The following is a 21,564-nucleotide window of genomic DNA, read 5'->3' as shown; positions in this document are numbered from 1 at the left end:
ATGCCTTCTGAAAATCGAGGTACACTACATCCACTGGATCTCCCCCGTCTAACTTCCTGGTTACATCCTCGAAAAACTCCAACAGATTAGTCAAGCATGATTTACCCTTGGTAAATCCATGCTGGCTCGGCCCAATCCTATCACTGCTATCTAGATAAGCCACTATTTCATCCTTAATAATGGACTCTAGCATCTTCCCCACCACCGATGTCAGGCTGACAGGTCGATAGTTCTCTGTTTTCTCCCTCCCTCCTTTCTTAAAAAGTGGGATAACATTAGCCATTCTCCAATCCTCAGGAACTGATCCTGAATCTAAGGAACATTGGAAAATGATTACCAATCCATCCGCAATTTCCAGGGCCACCTCCTTTAGTACCCTAGGAGGCAGACCATCTGGACCTGGGGATTTGTCAGCCCTCAGTCCCATCAGTCTTCTCATCACCGTTTCCTTCCTAATGTCAATCTGTTTCATTTCCTCTGTTACCCTATGTCCTTGGTCCATCCATACATCTGGGAGATTGCTTGTGTCTTCCTTAGTGAAAACAGATCTAAAGTACTCATTAAATTCTTCTGCCATTTCTCTGTTTCCCATAACAATTTCACCCAATTGATTCTTCAAGGGCCCAACATTGTTCTTAACTCTCTTCTTTCTCTTCACACACCTATCTTTCTATCTTCCTTTATATTCCTGGCCAGCTTGCATTCGTACCTCATTTTTTCTCCCCGTATTGCCTTTTTAGTTAAGTTCTGTTGTTCCTTAAAAACTTCCCAATCATCTGTCCTCCCACTCACCTTAGCTCTGTCATACTTACTTTTTTTTAATGCTATGCAATCTCTGACTTCCTTTGTCAACCACTGTGGCCCCTTTCCCCCTTCCTTCTCCGGGGGATGAACTGATTTTGCACCTTGTGCATTATTCCCAAGAATACCTGCCATTGCTGTTCCACTGTCTTTTCTGCTAGGATATCAGTCCAGTTAACTTTGGCCAGCTCCTCCCTCATGGCTCCATAGTCTCCTTTGTTCAACTGCAACACCGACACCTCCAAGCTGCCCTTATCCTTCTCGAATTGTGGGAATGATGGTATTAAATGCTGAGCTATAGTCGATGTGCAGCATCCTCACGTAGGTGTTTTTGTGTTGTCTAAGTGGTCTAAAGTTGGGTGGAAAGCCACTGAGATTGCGTCTGCTGTTGACCTATTGTGGCAATAGGCAAATTGCAATGGGTCCCAGGTCCTTGCTGAAGCAAGAGTTCAGTCTAGTCATGACCAACCTCTTAAAGCATTTCATCACTGTCGATGTGAGTGCTACTGGGCGATAGTCATTAAGGCAGCTCACATTATTCTTCTTAGGCACTGGTGTAATTGTTGCCTATTTGAAGCAAGTGGGAACTTCTGCCTCTGTCAGTGAGAGGTTGAAAATGTCCTTGAATACTCCTGTGCGAGTTGGTTGACACAGGTTTTCAGAGCCTTACCAGGCACTCCATTGGGACCTTCCACCTTGTGAGGGTTCACTCTCTTTAAAGACAGTCTAACATCGGCCCTGAGACAGAGATCTCAGGGTCATCAGGGATCTTCACAGCTGTAGTTGTGTTCTCCCTTTCAAAGCGGGCATAGAAGGCTTTGAGCTCATCTGATAGTGAAGCATCACTGCCATTCATTTTGCTTTGTAGGAAGTAATGTCTTACAGACCCTGTCAGAGTTGCCGTGCATCTGATGTTGTTCGAAGTTGTCTGTTTGTCCTTGAAATAGCCCTCCGCAAATCGTTCCTGGTTTCCTGGTATAGGCCTGGGTCACCAGCCTTCAGCAGACAACGTACCTCCTGGTTCATCCATGGCTTTTGGTTTGGGAATGTACAGTCAGTCTGTGGGTGCACACTCACCCACACAGGTGGATCAGTTTTTGTTCAGAATTGGCATTAATAATCCAAATTCACTGAAAATAGGTGGAAGAGCCTGTTTTGATAAGGGTATTGTGATTCTGCAATGGCATATAGATAGCTCAAATGAGTGTGCAAAAGTCAGGCAAATGGAGCTGAAGGTGAGGAAAGGTGAGGCAAGAAATATGTTCCAGATGCTGGGAGAGTCCAGTACCAGAGGGCATGGTTTGAGAATAAGGGGTAGGTCATTTAGGACAGAGTTAAGGAAAAACTTCTCCCAGAGAGTTGTGGGTGTCTGGAATGCGCTACCTTGGAAGGCAGTGAAGGCCAATTCTCTGGATGCTTTCAAGAAGGAGCTAGATAGATATCTGATGGATAGGGGAATCAAGGGATATGGGGACAAGGCAGGAACTGGGTATTGATAGTAGATGATCAGCCACGATCTCAGAATGGCGGTGCAGGCTCGAAGGGCCGAATGGTCTACTTCTGCACCTATTGTCTATTGTCTATAAGAGAACTCAAAAGGCAGTTTCTCTCAAATGGAGAGAAACTGCAAATGAGTGAAATTCAGAGATCTCAGTGATCTAATTCACTCTAGCAGGTAACTAAGAAAATGTTTTGCATGTTGTCCTTCAAACTAAAACATTGGAGTTTAAGCATGGGAAGGATGCTGTAAATATATAGGGCATTGGTGAAGCCTCACCTGGACTACTGTGTGTGATTTTGGTCCACTTAGCTAAAAAGAAATCGGCAGCATGGTGGAAATACGTCTTTACCAAAGGAGTTGTAAGGCACTCCTTCCCTCCACTAGCCTGCAGGTCACCCTTGGGCAAGGTGTAGCACCTAATTAGCCTCTCAATCAGCATCACATGAAGCCATGGAAGCAGGTGGTAAGCAGCTGGTGCATATCACAAATAACACACAAAATGCTGGAGAAACTCAGCAGGCCGGGCAGCGTCCATGGGAAAGAGTAAAGAGTCGATGTTTTAGGCCAAGACCCTTCATCAGGTCCTGAAGAAGGTTCCGGGCCTAAAACTTTAACTCTTTTCCATAGATGCTGCCTGGCCTGCTGAGTTCCCCCAGCAATTTGTGTGCGTTGGTTTGGATTTCTAGCATCCGCAGATTTTCTCTTGTTTGCATATTGCAAGTACTGGCTATGTGACCACTGACACTGGGCAGACAACTTCTGAAGAGTGTTGATAATGGCTGGAGTCGCCATCTTGCAAAGACTCTGCCCAGAAGAAGGCAACGGCAAACCATTTCTGTGGAAAAATTTGCCAAGAACAATCAAAGGTTCGAAGGTTAATTTAATATCAGAAAATGTATACAATATACAACCTGAAACTTGTACTCTTCACAGACATTCACAAAACAAGAAACCTCATAGAATGAATGATAGGAACATTGAAGCCCCGAAGACTCCCTCCCCCACTCCTGCACAAGCAGCAGCAAAAATTTTGATCCTCCCCACTTGAGCCAGCAAAAGCACTGATTCTCCAGCCTCCCCCCACCGTGCAAGCAAGAGAAGCCCCTAAAAGAGACCTTAATCCAGAGTCCATCAGAGCTACAGTCTATAGCCCAGCACTTTGCTCACTCAGACAGGCTGCCTCTTTCCAGCGAGGGAGACGGAGATCACTCCGGCAACAAGAGTGGAGACCACGACTCTCTGTTCCAGTGTCACAATCTTTCATGTTGCTTCTTCAAGCCCCCTGTCTCGAGAACCGATGGACTCTCACTCTCCATTCAAAGAGGGGGCTGGAATTGTTCAAGTACAGGGGTCTTCTTCCAACAGCACCCGGTGATTAGCAAACGCAACACCTTTTGTCAGTGTCCCACAACGCTTCAGTCGGTGAAACTGGCGAGGAACTGGGTCACCTATGACTTCTGACCATCCAGCCCCGAGGGTGCATGTCTTGCGGGCAGTTCCTGGAGACAGAAAAATGCTAGGCTGCACAGTTGGCCTGAAAGTCAACCGCTTGTAAAGAACCTGAAGTTTGAACTATAGATCATGGAACCGCAGCCACCTTGAAAAGAAAAGAAAGACATAAGAGGAGAAAAATAAGCTGTTTCATGGATGAACTGGAAAAAGTCACCTGGGTCTGCAAAATTTGCTGTCAACATCTTTCCTCGCTCCTCTGATAGAGAAAAGAATAAGAACAACAGTGTGAAGGGGGATACGACACAGAACATAATCATAATGATGACCTAAAAAAATCTAGTAATGTTGGAGGCAGTGTAAAGATTTACCAGTCTAATTCCTGGTATGAGATATTTGTCTCATCCCTCTTGATTAGACAGACTAAATAGTTTGGGTTTGTGTTCCTTAGAGTTTAGAAGAAACAAGGGATGACTTTTCTCCAAGCACGTGTTCCTAATGGGGCTTGAAAGAGAGGCCCTTCCATCTGTGAGAGAATTTTGTACAAGGAAACACAAAAGTAATCAGAGGTGGAGAGGGTCAGTAACTTTAAATTTCAGAGGACCTGCACATAAGTGCCATTATAAAGAAGGCACAGCAGCACCTCTACTTTCTTAGAGGTTAGCACAGATTCAGCAAGAGATAGAATATTTTAATAAACTTCTACAGATGCACAGCAGAGAGTATCCTGACTGGTTGCTCACAGCCTGGTGTGGAACACCAAAACACAAGAATGGGAAAGCCTACAGGTTGAACACGAACAGGCTCCTGAACCAGCATGGATAACTTCATTCAGCTCAATTCTGAACTGATTCCACAACCTGTGGACTCATTTTAAAAGACTTCACAGCTCATGATGTCAGTATTATTTATTTATTTGCTTTTTTTTGTATTTGCACAGTTGGTCTTCTTTTCATAGTGGTAGTTTGTCAGTCTCTGTTCGTAGTTCTTCAATGATTCTATTGGATTTCTTTATTCCACTGTGAATCCTGCAAGGCAATGAACATGGTGACATATTCATACTTCAATAACTCAAAGGTTCAAAGGTCCAATTTAATGTCGGAGAAATGCATACAATATATATCCGGAAATGCTTTTTCTTCGCAACCATCCCAAAAGCAGAGAAGTGCCCCAAAGAGTGACAGTTAAATGTTAGAACCCCAAAGTAGCCCTCCTGCTCCCCTCCCTCCCACACGTAAGTGGCAGCAAGTAACAATCCCCCCTTTGAATGAACTACACAATAAGGAGCTGGTCATTTAAAACTGAGGTACATAGAAAATTTTTCACACAGACGAAGGTGAACTTCTGGAATTCTCTACTACAGAAGCTGTTGGAAGCAGGGTCGTCAGAAGTATTTAAAGTGGAGATAGGTAAATATTTGATTGCTTGAGAAATATAGAGGTAAAGAGAAATGGCACACCAGAGGAATTGAGGTCAGTATAAATCAGCCATCATCATATTGAATTGTTTGAAGATTTTTGTGTCCTTGTGATGATGGTGTTGAGGGTGGAATTGCTCAGTGTCAGTGCAGGTTTGTCACTAGGTATGTATTTGTAAACGACTGGAATGATAATCCTTTGTACTGAATTATCACTCTGCCAACAATCCCAGATTTAATTTGGCGATGATGGAAACGGAAGGAAGAATTCTCATCTCCAGAAAGTAAAGTCAACATTTGAAGTCATGAAGGGATTGGATGGAGCTTTTAGGATAATTTTCCAGAGACCAGGACAAACTAGACTGGCGCATGGAGGACATTGGTCAAATGTGTGCAAGTGGGATTATCTTACCTGGGCACCTCGTTTGGCACAGATGAGCTGGACTGAAGAGCCTGTTATTTGACTCTATGACTGTGACTCTAAGCATATGAAGGCAGAAAGTTAAATGGTTGAGAGTAGGAGGCACAGGTCCACTTAACGTCTGAACAAAATCCATGGATTAATCTTGTTGGTTTTCGTTTTGCAGGGTGCCATGGTGGAGAAGAGAATCCTGGCTCGGGTACACTCTCGCTTCATTGTCTCCTTAGCTTATGCCTTCCAGACGAAGGCAGAGCTGTGCCTAGTGATGACCATCATGAATGGAGGGGATCTTAGGTGAGCACTGCTGTCACGACCAGCATGGTAGCATAGTGGTTAGTGCAATGCTTTATAGTACCAGCAATCGCGATCCCTCTCTGTAAGGGACTTAGAACGGAGTACAGGCCCTTTGGTCCACAGTGTTGTGCAGACATCTCAACCCACTCTAAGATCAATTTGACCCTTCCCTTTCAAATGGCCCTCCATTTTTCTATCATCTATGTGCCTATCTAATATCCCTAATGTACCTGCCACAACCTCCATCCCTGTTAGCACATTCCATGCACCTGCCACTCCCTGACATCCCCTCCATACTTTCCTCCAATCACCTTACAATTATGCTCCCTCATATTAACCATTTCCACCCTGGGAAAAAGTCTCTGGCTGTTCACTCAATCCATGCCTCTTATCGCCTTGTATGTTTCTATCAAGTTATTTCTCGTCCTTCTTCGCTCCAAAGAGAAAAGCATTAACTCTCTCAACTTATCCTCAGATGACATCCTCTCTCCAAGCAGCATCCTGGCAAATCTGCTCTGTACCATCTCTAAATCTTCTACACCCTTCCTATAATGAGGCAACCAGAACTGAACAGAATATTCCAAGTGCTTCATCGAGATGCAACATTACCTCACAACTCTTGAACTCAATTTCCTTGACTAATGAAGGCCAACACACCATTCACCTTCTGAACAACCTTGTCAACTTGTGTGGCAACTTTGAGGGATCTATGGATGCAGACCCATTGATCCCTCTTTTCCTCTACACTGCCCTGAATCCTGCCATGAACTCTGTCATCTGCACTGTTCTACTTATTCATCCAGGCAGAATCCAGCCACCCTCCATGAGCAAGGCAATTCTGAATCCACGCAGCCATGTGTCCCTGGATCCCCTGCTAAAACTTTTATCCTGTACTTGGGTTGAAGCAGAGTACTTCAACTCTGCTTCACATTCCCGTTCGGATATGTCCATACATGGCCTCCTCTACTGCCATGATGAGGCCAAACTCAGGTTGGAGGAGCAACACCTCATATACTGTCTGGATAGTCTCCAGCCCCTTGGCATGAATGTTGAATTCTCCAACTTCCGGTAATTCTCTCCCCCTCCCTTCCCCCATCCTACTTTCACTCTGCCTCCTCTTCCAACTGCCTATCACCTCTCTCATGATTCTGTCTTCTTCTACTACCCGTAGTGCTTTTCCCCTTCTTCACCTCTCCTGTCCATCCCCTCCCTGCTTCCCCTCCCCCACCCCTTGATCTTTCCTCTTACTGGTATTTCACCTGGCACTTTCCACCCTCCCCCCACCTTCTTTATAGGGCCCCTGCCCCCTCCTTCTTCAGTCTTGATGAAGGGTCTCGGCCCAAAACGTTGATTGCTTGTTTCCACGGATGCTGCCTGACCTGCTGAGTTCCCCCAGCGTGTTTGTACATGTTGATACCACCCTCCAATAACCAGTGGCCAGTGAGGATGAGAAGACCTTCTGCAAAAGCACGGCAATCTCTTCCCTGGCTTTCCATAATAACCTCCGGTAGATCTGCTCTGACCCTGGGGATTTATATATCCTAACATTTTCAAAAGTTCCAGTACATCTGCTCTTAATGTTGAATATTCTAGTATATGTCCTCATGATCATGAAGATTCCTCTCACAGGTGAATACTGAAGCAAAGTATTCATTAAGGACGCCATCTACCTCCCCTAACTCCAGGCATGTTCCCTCTTTCATTGCTGGGTAGTTATACCCTCACTCTAGTCCTCCTGTTTTTCATATATGTGTAAAATGCCTTGGGGTTTCCTTCATCCTATTATCCAAGGCCTTTTCATGGTACCTTCTAAGTCGATTCTTTAGCTCCTTCCTGACTACCTCGTAACCCTCAACGAACACTATCTGATCCTTGCTTCCTGAATCTTCAGTAATCTTTCTTCCTCTTGACGAGATGTTTCACACCGCTTGTCCGGATGCCTGGATCCTACCAACTTTTCCCTGCCTCATTGAGGCAAACCTATCCAGAACATGACACAAGTTCTCCCTAAATAACCTCCACATTTTTGTTGTGTGTTTCCCTTTGTACAACTGTTTCCAATTTACACTTCCAAGTTTCAGCCTAACAGTGTCATAATTCCCCCACACCCAATTAAATATTTTCCCATACCATCTGCTCCAATCCCTCTCCAAAGCCATGGTGAAGGTCAGAGAGTCGTGGTCAATGTCTCTGAAATGCTCACTTAATACGAGATCTGACACCTGCCTCGTACCAGATCCAGTATGGCCTCTCCTCTAGTTGGCCTGTCTACATACTGTGTCACAAATCCTTCCTGGACACATCAAACAAATTCCACCCCATCTTGATCAAGAGAAGATCTGCAGATGCTGGTAATCTGAGCAACACACGCAAAATGCTGGGGGAGCTCAGCAGGCCAGGCAACCCCTGTGGAAACTGTGTGTGTTATCCACCCCATCTGACCCTTTTGTACTAAGGAGGTGCCAATCAATAATAGGGAAGTTGAATACGTATAATCCTCCAAAAGGACCACAACTTTGTCGCGGGGTTCGGAGGCTTGTGTGCCTCAGCGACCCGAAGAACTATGATGGATGGAGTCAGGGCTTTATGCTTTCAGTGTTGATAGGGTCACCCATGCCAAACAGGTCAAAAGGTTAGAGGCTAGATTAAGAGTGATCCACTCAAAGCTAACAACCCTGACTGGTAATACAAAATTGTTGTGGCAACAGCAATGAAGAATCCTTCTACATCTGAGTGTGAGGGTATTCCTGAGTCTCCACCTGGGACTTGTGTGACTGACAGTAGTGAAAACTGAGAGGAAGCTACTGTCATGTTGAAGGAAGCCCTGGACACCGCTAGAGATGGAGGCCTTTCATTGCTGCCCTAACCCCAGAGACATAACGGGCAGTAAGTATGAGTCCATTAAAGCAGTTTGTATGTTCTCCCTGTGACCACATGGGCTTTCACTGGGTGCTCCGGTATCCTCCCACGTGGAAGAGACACAAGGATTAGGGTTAGTAAATTGAGGCCACTGGAAGCATGGTGGCATTTGTGGGCTGCCTAGGACAACACTCAGACTGCGTTAGTTGTTGACATAAATGGCACATTTCACTATATGTTTCAATGTTTTGATGTACATGTGCCAAATAAAGATAATCTTTAAAGACTTTTAAAGATCTTTGTAGTTAATGATATTCCTTCCCCCGTCACTGAGGTAAGACTCTCCTTTCTCACACCCCCCGATCTCTGTTAGAACACAGAAATACAACAGGACAGTACTAGATAGGCCCTTCGGTCTGCAGTGCATGTGCAAGCAAATTAACTACAAAGTTCAAACTTCAACCACAAACAAGAGGAAATCTGCAGATGCTGCAAATCCAAGACAATGCACACATAATGCTGGAGGAACTCATCTGTGAGTAAGCTGACGTTTTGGGCCGAGACCCTTCAAAGGGTCTCAGCCCAAAATGTCGACTGTACTTTTTTCCATAGATGCTGCCTGGCCTGCTGAGTTCCTCCATCATTGTGTGTGCATTACCATGGTAGCATTCAAGTTATTGCGGTACTGTTACAGCTCGGGGCATCGGAGTCTGGAATTCAATTCTGAGGTCATCTTTCCAGGGCCTGCATGTCCTCCGGGTGCTCAGGTTTCCTCCCACAGTCCAAAGATGTTGCTGACAGCATGGCTCGGACGACTAGAAGAGCTGTTCCAAGCTGTTTCTCTAAATAAACAAATATACGCATGTCACCATATACAACTCCAGATACATTTTTGTGTGAGCATTGTGCTGTCTTTACGACAGTTATTTAGTTTATAATATTTTCGCTTAGTAATTCATTCGATAGTGCTTTCTAGTTAGAATTAGAAGTGTTTAAAGTATATTCATTGAATGTAAAATATATCGGCATGCGATGACGTCACATCCGGTTTCGCCGCGTCTTGTGGGAAAATACCGGTTTGAGATTAACGCGAGGGTGGGGGCTCACCACGAGGCAGACCCGAGCAGAAGTTGTTTTGCAGGCATGAGAAATCACAGTGAGAGCAACGCTGTAAGTTAATAGATAATCGATATGTTGAACTAAGATGTTAACGCCGATCCTGTTAAAAGTAACGACGGTCGATAATGTTTATGCTTTCGTTAGTTAAAGAGCTGCGGATAGTTTGCATGGAAGTGTATTTAAAGTAGTCAATGGAGCAGGTAAACTCTCCCTGTATACTGCACCTTAGTGTAATGTAGTTATAGTCACCTTTACAAGTATTTACAATTGAAATGTGATATTAAGGAAGGAACAAATACTGTATCAATCTTGTATTGTTTTATCAACAGTTTTCACCATATGTTAATGTGAAGAGTGAACAGTAAATGGTTATTCTTACTGCGATCTGGTCTCATTGACTGGTTTATCTCGACGTTGAATTCGGCGTTATTAGTACACGCGAAGGAGAACGTTACAAGCATCCACAGTAATTACAAAGAAATAACAAAAAAAGAAACAAATTAACAACAATAAATATTGAGAATGTGAGATGAAGGGTCATTGAAAGTGAGTCCATAGGTTGTGGGGTGTTGGGGTGAGTGAAGTTATCCCCACTTGTCCAAGAGCCTGATGGTTGAGGGGTAATAACTGTTCCTGAACCTGCTGGTGTGGGTCCTGAGGCTCCTGTACCTTCTCTCTGATGGCAACATTGAGCAAAGAGCGTGACCTGGGTGAGGTGGGACCCTGATGATGGACGCTGCTTTCCTGCAATAACACTCCATGTAAATGTGCTCAGTGGTAGGGAGGACTTTACCTGTGATGGACTGGGCCGTATCCACTACTTTATGTAGGATTTTCCATTTAAGGGCATTCGTGTTTCCATACCATGCCATGACGTAGCCAGTCATTATACTATCCACCGCGCATCTTAGAAGCTTGTCAAGTTTTAGATAACATGCTGAATCTTTGCAAACTTCTAAGTTCAAGTTCAGGTTTATTTGTCATTCAATCATACATGGATACCACAAAACAAAACAGTGTTCCTCCGGGGCCAAACTCCCAACAGAGCAACACTCATACCCAGCACAAGGCACATCATATAATTCTGCAAATGCTGGAAATCCAAAGCAACACACACAACATACAGGAGGAACTCAGCAGATCAGGCAGCATCTAAGGAAATGAATGAACAGTCAATGTTTTGGGCCGAGGCCCTTCGTGAAGACTGGAAAAGAAGGTGAAAGAGCAGAATGAAAAGGTGGAGGAGGGGAAGAAGGATAGTTAGAAGGTGATAGATGAAGCCAGGTGGGTAGGAAAGGTAAAGGGCTGGCGAGGAAGGAATTGGATGGGAGAGGAGAGTGGGAAGGAGGAGGTGATAGGGAGGTGAGAAGAGGTCAGAGTGTGGAATTAGGAGAAGAGAGGAGAAATCGATGTTCATACCATCAGGTTGGAGGCTACCCGGATGGAATATAAGATGTTGCTCCTCCACCTTGCGGTCTCATCGATGGCCATGGACTGACATGTTGGAACGAGGATGGAAATCAGAATTAAAATTTTTGGCCACTTTTGGCAGACGCAGCAGGGGTGTGCAATGAAGCTGTCCCGCAATTATGTCGTGTCTCACCAATGTAGAGGGGGCCACATTGGGGAGAACTAGCCACAATGGACAGCCCCAGCAGTTTGCAGGTAAAGTGTTGCCTCACCTGGAAGGATTGTTTGGAGCCCTGAATGGAGGTGAGGGAGGAGGTGAATGGGCAGGTGTTACACTTAGGCTGTTTGTAGGTATAAGTGACAGGAAGGAGATTGGGGGAGGGATGAATGGACAAGCAAATGATGAAGGGAGTGATCCCCAGAGAAAGTGGAGAGAGGGGGGAGGTAAAGATATATTCGGTGGTTGGATCCCTTTGGAGATGGCGGAAGTGCAGAGAATGATGTATTGGATGCAGAGGCTCATGGGGTAGTAGGTAAGGACAAGAGGAACACTATCACTGCTAAGATGGTGAGAAGCCAGGGATGTTGGGGAGATGGAGGAGATGCAGATGAGGTGGAGGAAGGGAAACCCCATTCTTTGAAGAAGGGGTCCTGGAAGGGAATGTCACGTCCTGGGGACAGATGTGGTGGAGCTGAAGGAACTGAGAACAGGGAACAGCATTTTTACAGGAGACAGAGTGAGACGAGGCATAGTCCAGATAACTGAGGGAATTGATAGATTTATGAAAGATAAATAGTGGGCTACAGGAGTAATGGAAACAGGCTCACCCCTATTAATGTCAATGGATCTGGGGTTGAGAGGGTGAACAGCTTCAAGTTCTTCAGTATACACATCACCGAGGACCTCATGTGGTCTGAACAGTGAAAAAAGCACAACAGCACTTCTTTTACCTCAGGAGGTTGAAGAAGTTTGGCATGAGCGCCCAAATCCTAATAAATTTCTACAGGGGCACAATTCAGAGCATCCTGACTGGCTGCATCACTGCCTGGTATGGATCTGTACTTCCCTCAATCGCAGGACTCTGCAGAGCGTGGTGTAGGCAGCATCTGTAGGTGTAAGCTTCCCACTATTGAGGACATTTACAAAGACAGGTGTGTAAAAAGGGCCTGAAAGATCATTGGGGATCTGATTCACCCCAACCACAAACTGTTCCAGCTGCTACCATCTGGAAAATGGTACCTCAGTGTAAAAGTCAGGACCAACAGGCTCCGGGACAGCTTCTTCCACCAGGCCATCAGACTGATTAATTCATGCTGACACAACTGTATTTCTATGTTATATTGACTGTCCTGTTGTATATCTTACTGAACATACTATTTATTACAAATTACTATAATTTGCACATGGCACATTCAGATGGAGACGTAAGGTAAAGATTTTTACTCCTCTTGTATGTGAAGGATGTAAGAAATAAGATCAATTAATTTCAATCACTCACACCATTTTTTGGATTGTGCACCAGCTTCACACACCACCTCTGATACCTTCTTCCCTGGGTGGTTGAAGCAGGCAGCAAGTCCAGTACCACCATTATCGAGCAACTTCCTAGTGGGATAGTTCTGCAGTAATTGATGTTCTTGATAAGCAGCAGTGTCTTGTGATCATAAAAAAAGAACTCAAAATACGAACAAGTTCAAGTTCCAGTTTAACTATCATTCAGCCATACATGAATATAGGCAAATGAAACAGTAATCCTCCACAAAACATTTTACCAACGACACATAGCACAAATATGGTTACGATCTCAGAAAGGCATACAGTCACAAAAAATCTATATGGCCCAAGTCCCATGACTGTAGTACTGATAGGGAGTTGTCCTGGTCCAGCTTGTTCTTCCACAGAGTGAACACTGCAGGATATCACTGAGCAAACACCAGAGGACATCACTGGGCAAACACTGGAGTGCAGCACTGAGCAAACACTGGAGTGCAGCACTGAGCAAACACTGGAGTGCAGCACTGAGCAAACACTGGAGTGCAGCACTGAGCAAACACTGGAGAGCAGCACTGAGCAAACTCTGGAGAGCAGCACTGAGCAAACACTGGAGGACATCATTGAGCAAACACTGGAGGACATCACTGAGCAAACACTGGACATCACTGAGCAAACACTGGAGGACATCACTGAGCAAACACTGGAGAGCAGCACTGAGCAAACACTGGAGAGCAGCACTGAGCAAACACCGGAGGACATCATTGAGCAAACACTGGAGGACATCACTGAGCAAACACTGGACGACATCACTGAGCAAACACTGGAGTGCAGCACTGAGCAAACACTGGAGAGCAGCACTGAGCAAACACTGGAGTGCAGCACTGAGCAAACACTGGAGAGCAGCACTGAGCAAACACTGGAGTGCAGCACTGAGCAAACACCGGAGGACATCACTGAGCAAACACCGGAGGACATCACTGAGCAAACACCAGAGGACATCACTGAGCAAACACCGGAGGACATCACTGAGCAAACACCAGAGGACATCACTGAGCAAACACCGGAGGACATCACTGAGCAAACACCGGAGGACATCACTGAGCAAACACCAGAGGACATCACTGAGCAAACACCGGAGGACATCACTGAGCAAACACCAGAGGACATCACTGAGCAAACACCGGAGGACATCACTGAGCAAACACCAGAGGACATCACTGAGCAAACACCAGAGGACATCACTGAGCAAACACTGGAGGACATCACTGAGCAAACACTGGAGGACATCACTGAGCAAACACTGGAGAGCAGCACTGAGCAAACACTGGAGAAAGCACTGAGCAAACACTGGAGGACATCACTGAGCAAACACTGGAGAGCAGCACTGAGCAAACACTGGAGGACATCACTGAGCAAACACTGGAGAGCAGCACTGAGCAAACTCTGGAGAGCAGCACTGAGCAAACACTGGAGAGCAGCACTGAGCAAACACTGAAGAGCAAAGTTGAGTGAACACCAGAGGGAAAACAGAGTGCACACCGGAGAGCACCACCGATGGGGGTGGCCAGCCTCCCAACCCAATACGGATTGCAGTGTGCTCTACAGAGACTCTCCCACACCACCTCTGTGTTTCCTCTGCTGCAAAAGGCAACCACACAGCCTAGACCTAGACCTTGCCACTAGTGAAGCAATGCACTTCCCCACCATCAGTCTTGCCACTGAACCAGTGAACTGGACTAACAATATTCTACATTAAGAATGTCTAACGGGGTCTTGCGATCCCAATAAAAACCTTCTTGGCACGATGGTCTGCAACAAATCCAGGTGCCCACACAGCAACGATATGTAAAAAGTCCAGCTCCATCTCTATCAGGCAACTCTCTGTTGGGATATCCTGTAGAGTCTGGTTGTCTTACTATCTTGTAGTAAGTGATTTGTAATCATAAAAAAGACATGGAAAATGAATAAATGCACCTTTGATTGAATCTGAAGCTGTCGCTACTTGTGAGCATGCTGCCATCTTACTGGAACTGGTTGTAAGAAGGTGGTGGCACTGCCACGCTTTCTCTGTGATGCCACTCAGCCAGATTTTCAATCTCCCTCCTATATGCTGATTTGTCGCCACCTTTGATTTGGCCAATGACCGTGGTGTTGTCAGTAATCAGCAAGCTTAGCCTAACAGTCATAAGTGTAAAGCAAGTAGAGCAGGAACTAAGCACATGGCCGTTTGGTGCCCCTGTACTGATGGTGATTAGAGGAGATGTTGTTGAAAATCTGAACTGACTGGGGTTTACAAGTAAGGAGATCAAGGATCAAATTGCACAAGGAGGTATTGAAGTCAAGGTCATGAAAGTTATTGACTAAGTTTGAAGGGGTGATGATGTTGAATGCCAAGCTGTAGTCAATAAAAAGTATCTTGATGTGTGCATCTTCACTGTTCAGATGTTCCACGGCGGAGTGAAAATCCAATGAACGGCATCTTCCATTGAGCTGTTGTCTCAGTAGGCAAACTAGGATGGATCCAAGTCATTCAAAGCTTTCCATTACAGCGGATGTAAGGCAAAGACATTTCTATAAGCATGTTGTCCACATCCTTCCATTCTCTGCATATTCATATCCCTATCTAAAAGCTCCTAAATACTGTTATTCTATCTGCCTCCACCACCATCCCAGGCAGTACATTTCAGGCTACCACTCTCTGTGAAAGAAAACATCTCTTTTGAACTTACCCCGCTCACCTTAAATGAATACTCTCCAATAGTAGACATTTTGACTCTGAGGAAAAAGGTACCAGCTGTGTACTCTATCTATGACCCTTAAAATTTTATAAACCTTTATCAGGTCCCCCCTTAGTCTCCAGTGCTTCATAGGGAACAAACCAACATTGTCCAACCTCTCATGCCCTTTTGTTTAGGTTTACCATCTTGGTAAACCTCTTCTGCCCCCTCTCCACTGCCTCCACGTCCTTTCTATAATGAAGGTGACCAGAATTCAATGCACCGTTGAGTTGTACAGACCTGAGCTGTGCTGATTAGATTCAGTTGAAGACAATTTTCCACCTCACTGAGTTTTCATTGCAATCCATCAGTTCTTTTGACTACTCATCCAACCATAGTGCAATCTTCACCCTCAACAAAGAAGCCCAATAAACATTTCCTTTGCATTTTGACTTCCTCAAGGCTCTTTCAAATGGCATGGTTTGAGTAGACAGCAAGATCAGACCAATAGCTAGTGAGATGAATGGGTAAGGAGAGGGAGCTTCAAAGATGCAACGGAGGGATTGATCAAAGTCATGTGGAGCCAGAATGGAAAGCTGCTGGGTTGTTTCCCTGCCCCACAGGAAGTTGAAGTTGAGTGTAGTGTCAGATGCACAAGTACCTGTATACACAAGTGCAAGAACAGGCAAATACTGTGGCATTAGATAAGAACCATTCAAAGAAAAAAACAGAAATTCTACATAAGTTATTCAAATATTGAATAAGAAAGAACACAGATCAAAAAATAAATCAGAGTCGATTGTAATGCAAAGTGATCATATAATTACTATATTGAGGTAGTGATTAGGCTTGTGCAGGTTGGTTTGAGAACCAACTGATTGAATGGAAATAACTGTTCTAGAATCCGGTGGTATTAGACTTCAGCCTTATGTTGGGCTTTTGAATTGAATAATAATATAGAAGCTCAGTCACGGGATCCACACCTTGATTATAATTTGTAACCTGAGAATAGTAGTGGGGGAGATACATGATGAGGAAGGAATAGGAGAACAATGCAAAGGAATTGGAGGAGATTATGTGGAGGTTTACCACCAGAAGAGACCAGTCGTGTCACTGTGTTGTTCCTGTATAAATTCCATCTAATTCATTGATTCATTTTGTATCAACTAATGGTGGCACTGAGGGAGTTGTTGTCTCTTTCCCTCCCCAGGTACCACATTTACAATGTGGATGAGAACAACCCTGGCTTTGAAGAGGAAAGAGCACGATTCTACACAGCTCAGATCATCTGCGGCCTGGAACACCTTCACCAATCCCGCATCATCTACCGTGACCTCAAGCCCGAAAACGTCCTCCTTGATAATGATGGTGAGCAAGGTTTGAGTGCTCCGCACTGTCCATCCCAAATTACTGAGCAGCTTCTTGCTGGGTCCTGGGTTATATAGAGCCAGACTGGGTAAGGATGGCAGCTTTTCTTCATTGAAGGGCATTAGTGAGAGAAATAGGCTTTTGTGGCAATTTCCTAGCAACATGACCATTATAGCTGATTCCAATTTTCTTTATTTGTGTTTAGTTAATAGATATTTGTCCAGCTATGTGGACAGGAAAGTTTGAGAAAGATATGAACCAGATGCCAGCAAACTGGAATACCTTAGATGGGAACTTTGGTCAGGATAAACCAGTTGGGCCGAAGGGTCTGCCTGTGCTATGAGACTCTATGACTCCTCAGCCATCCCGTTGGACTTCACCCATGTGTGGAAGACTTAATACCTATCGCAGAACATGTTTGGTGTTTCCCGGTAAACCTGTGGGTGTTGCAAGCTGAGGTTCATTTCCACATTCTTTGCTCCAAGAGAGGGTTCTCCAACGTCCCTCACCAATGTTAGCCCTCACTGACACACCTCAAAACCAAAACGAGGAAGAGCCATACGACCTTGTCAGAGAGTTACACAGCCTAATATGTCCATGCTAACCTCTTTGCCTGTCCATACTAATTCAATTTGCCTGCACTATCTATACCTATTTATGCCTTGCCTATTTAATGGTCTATATAAATAGCTCTTAGATATAGTAACACATGATTCACAGATATTACATGAAATACTGGAGGAACTCAGCGTTCAGTCCAGACGAAGGACCTGGAATGTTGATCACTGCTTCCCTCTACCTACAAGTGCTGCCTGACCTGCCGAGATTGCAGAATCTGCAGCTGCTTGTGTCTCCAAGCAACCGCTCCGTGTAAAAAGAGATTTTCCCCAAAAATCCCCTTCACAGCTTCTCCCTCTGCTGGACTCTGGTGCTTAAATCTCTGTTTTCTTTTAGAAGTCTGGAATGACACTCCATGATCGTTTTTTTAAAAGTTGATAGGACAAATGACAATGACCGGCGCTCACTGCTACTCGAAAAGAGAAGAACTGAAAGAAAGATGGCTCCTAGCACAAAGCAGCTACATTTATACCATAGAGCTAAGAAAATCTCCATAGATAAGAGACGACCAATCAGAAAATACTTACTCAATACTGAAGCAAAAAAGTTAACCAATGAGGAAATGCTAGCCACTTAATGCAGTGCAAAGCTTCCAGAATTAAACTTTGTATATCCACTAGAGGGATATGTGCATAAAGGGTATTTAAAATACAAGCAGATAATTATTTGTTGAACTGCAAAGAAAATGTCAATTAAACATTCAGCTCCAATGCCTCTCGCCTTAACTGCATGCCCTCTTGTTTTTGGTACATCTGACACAAGAAAAAAAATTCTGCGTAAATTAAGCATAGGAAAATTAAAAAGTCCATAGCAGTTTAAAGTCCCTGTGTATAAACATCTCTGAATATCTATCCAGGACCCAGCATGTTGATGCAGTTACAAAGAAGGTATGCTATAGAGTCATAGTAAAGTGCAGCACAGGAACAGATCCTTCAGCCCATCTATTCTATTCTGAACCATTTAAAATGCCTAGTCCCATCAACCACAGAGCTATAGTCTGGTGGTGATAGGTGAGACCTGCTGGTAAAACAGATTGGCACAGACTAGATGGGCCAAAGTCCCAACATTTATACTCAATATCCAACCTTTGAAGGTAAGTGTGCCATATAGCTTCTTCATACACCCTATCTGCCTGTTATTGACTTGTCTCACGGTCATTTGCATTCTTTACTTAGTGCATATATCCTGCCATTTTGTAACTTGCCAAAACACAGCACCTTGCACCTGTCAGGATTACGTTCCATCCGGCCGTTCTCCAGCCAGACTGCTATCTGATCTGTATCTTTACGTAACCTTCCCAAATACCCACATCACCAACTTTCATGTCAGAGGGCACAGAGTAAAGGAATGCCTTGGAAGAATAGATGTTAAATAGGAGTTTATCTATCAGAGGGAAGGAGTCACAAAGGGGTTGTACAGTGTGTGGGTGGGGGAAGAAATGAAATGACACTCACACCCATCTGTCAAGTCAGCCCCCCAGACACTGATTGTTTCTGCGGAGTCACCCAGTCACTCTCACATTGTGGCACCTTGCTCACTGACCTGAGGAGAATTTAAAAATAGTGCTACTATAACAGGGGACAAAGAAATGCTGTGGATTAAATATAATCTATTATCAATGAAGTGAAGCCCTTTGTTACAAGGTTCCCATTGTTTGATCAGCTTTCAATTTTTCCACGTTCCATATTTATTCTGAAGTCTTCTGTTTGTAGATTTGTTTTCTTTCTGTGTCGAACTATACTCACATTATGTCGAGCACCATTGATTGGGTTCAACTGGCTGTGGGTCAAGGGATAGCTCTTCCGTTTAAATAAGTTTCGATTTGCATCGCACATAAAATGAGATGAAAGGATTTTAGTTGTGATTCAGGTTGCTCCATTTGATTCTTGGCAAAGAACTTTGCATTTTCTAGCACCTTCTGTGGTTTTAGGACGTGTGGAACTTCAGCACAGTCCTTTGAGGTGTCATGTTGCTGAATTCGTCAGGGCAATAAACAGCAGGACAACAAACTGGCGGGTCGGGAGTTCTGGGTGATGGAGGACAACACTGGCCACAGAATTCTGGAAAATATCTGGGAGGGGTTTGTTCTCTCTGCTCCTGCTGCCTGACAGTTACTCCCATCAAAACACAGCACAGTCACAACCTCTCCACATTTACTCTGATAAGGAATCACTGCAAGATGTAGACAAATAAATGCAAAAAGGAGGGCAACTCAAATGGGTTCTGACCTGATGTGTTTCAGGCCACGTAAGGATCTCTGACCTTGGACTTGCTGTGGAGCTGAAACCGGACGAGAACAAGACAAAAGGCTACGCTGGAACTCCAGGTGTGTTTTTGAACCCTTTGCTGGAGGTGTGAAATAGGAGGCTTTCTGTCCGTACCTGGGAGGCTATATGTGTCAGAAATAAATCAAAGATAGCATGCAACAGAGATGATAGAAAGAACAGACAGGAGGTGAGGCATAGTCACAGCCAGTGGCATGAGTTACAGGGCAAGAGAAGCGTGGTGCAGTTAAAACAGAAAGCAACAAATACTGGACTGAAAGTGTTGTGTTTGAATTCCCGCAGCATAAGAAATAAAAAGGATGATCTTGAAATTCAGCTACAGATTGGCAAGTACGATGTGGTCATCTCTGAAACTTGGCTAAAGGATGGCTGCCATTGGGAGCTGAACGTTCAAGGATATACAGTGTATCGGAAAGATAGGTTAGTAGGCAGAGAGGGTGTTGTGGCCCTGTGTATTAGAAATAATATTAAATCATTAGAAAGGAAAGGATTGGAAGGTGTAGAGTCTCTATGGGTTGAGTTGAGAAATGGCAGGGGTAAAAGGACCCTAATGGCAGTTGTACACAGCCCTCCAAACAGCCGCCGGGATGTGGATTACAAATTACAGCAGGAGATAGAAAAGGTGTGTCAGAAAGGCTATGTCATGATAATCATTGGGGATTTTAACATGAAAGTGGATTAGGAAAACCAGGCCAGAATTTGTAGAATGTCTGAGGGATGGTTTTTTAGAACAGCTTGCTGTTGAGCCCACTCGGGGATCGGCTGTGCTGGATTGGGGGTTGTGCAATGATCCAGAGGTGATAAGAGAGCTTAAGGTTAAGGAACCCTTAGGGAACAGTGGTCACAATATGATTGAATTCTCTTTGAAATTTGAGAAGGAGAAACTAAATTCCAGTGTGTCGGTATTTCAGTGGGATAAGGGAAGTTACAATGGCTTGAGAGGGGTACTGGCCGAAGTTGACTGGAAGGGGACTTTTGCAGGAAGGACAGCAGAGCAGCAATGGCTGGAGTTTCTGCCAAAAATGAGGGAAGTGCAAGACAGACATATTTCAAAAAGGAAGAAATTTTCGAATGGAAGAAGGACACTGCTGTGGCTGACAAGTGAAGTCAGAGACAAAGTAAAAGCAAAAGAGAGGGCATACAAGGAAGCAAAGGCTTATGTGAAAATACAGGATTGGGAAGCTTTTAAAAGCACAGAAGGAAACCAAAAAGGCTATTAGGAAGGAAAAGATGGATTATGAAAAGAAGCTGGTGATTAATATCAAAGAAGATACTAAAAGCTTTTTGAAGTATATAAAGGCTAAAAGAGAGTTGAGGGTAGATACAGGACCAATACAAAATGATGCTGGAGTTATTGTAATGAGAGATGCAGAGATGGTAGAGGAACTGAATGAGTATTTTGCATCAGTCTTCACAGTGGAAGACATCTGCAGTATACCAGACATTCAAGGGTGTCAGGGAAATGAAGTTTGTTCAGTGAAAGTTACGACTGAGAAGGTGCTCAGGAAGCTTAATGGTCTGAGGGTGGATAAATCTCCTGGACCTGATGGAATGCACCCTGGGGTTCTGAAGGAAGTAGCTGGAGAGATTGCAGAGGCATTAACAATGATCTTTCGAGAGTCGATAGATTCTGGCATTGTACTGGTTGACTGGAACATTGCAGATGTTACTCCACTATTTAAGAAGGGTGGGAAGTGGCAGAAAAGAAACTATAGACCTGTTAGCCTGACATCAGTGGTTGGGAAGTTGTTGGAATCGATTGTTAGGGATAAGATTATGGAGTTCCTGGAGGCACATGACAAGATAGGCC

General features: G+C 44.5%; 1 protein-coding gene across 1 annotated transcript in view; it reads left to right on the top strand.

The window, feature by feature from the left end:
* Positions 1-21,564, top strand: part of grk1a (G protein-coupled receptor kinase 1 a) — a 52,997-nt gene that overhangs the window by 13,117 nt on the left and 18,316 nt on the right. Inside the window, exons 2-4 of the mRNA XM_059967774.1 lie at positions 5,756-5,883; positions 16,694-16,851; positions 19,712-19,795. Coding sequence (XP_059823757.1) covers positions 5,756-5,883; positions 16,694-16,851; positions 19,712-19,795 — 370 coding nt within the window. The remainder of the gene's footprint in view (positions 1-5,755; positions 5,884-16,693; positions 16,852-19,711; positions 19,796-21,564) is intronic.

The sequence above is a fragment of the Hypanus sabinus genome, chromosome 4 (assembly GCF_030144855.1).
Source record: "Hypanus sabinus isolate sHypSab1 chromosome 4, sHypSab1.hap1, whole genome shotgun sequence".
NCBI classification, from domain to species: domain Eukaryota; kingdom Metazoa; phylum Chordata; class Chondrichthyes; order Myliobatiformes; family Dasyatidae; genus Hypanus; species Hypanus sabinus.
Note: the sequence above shows the minus strand (reverse complement) of the source record. Positions and strands in the feature narration are given on the sequence as shown.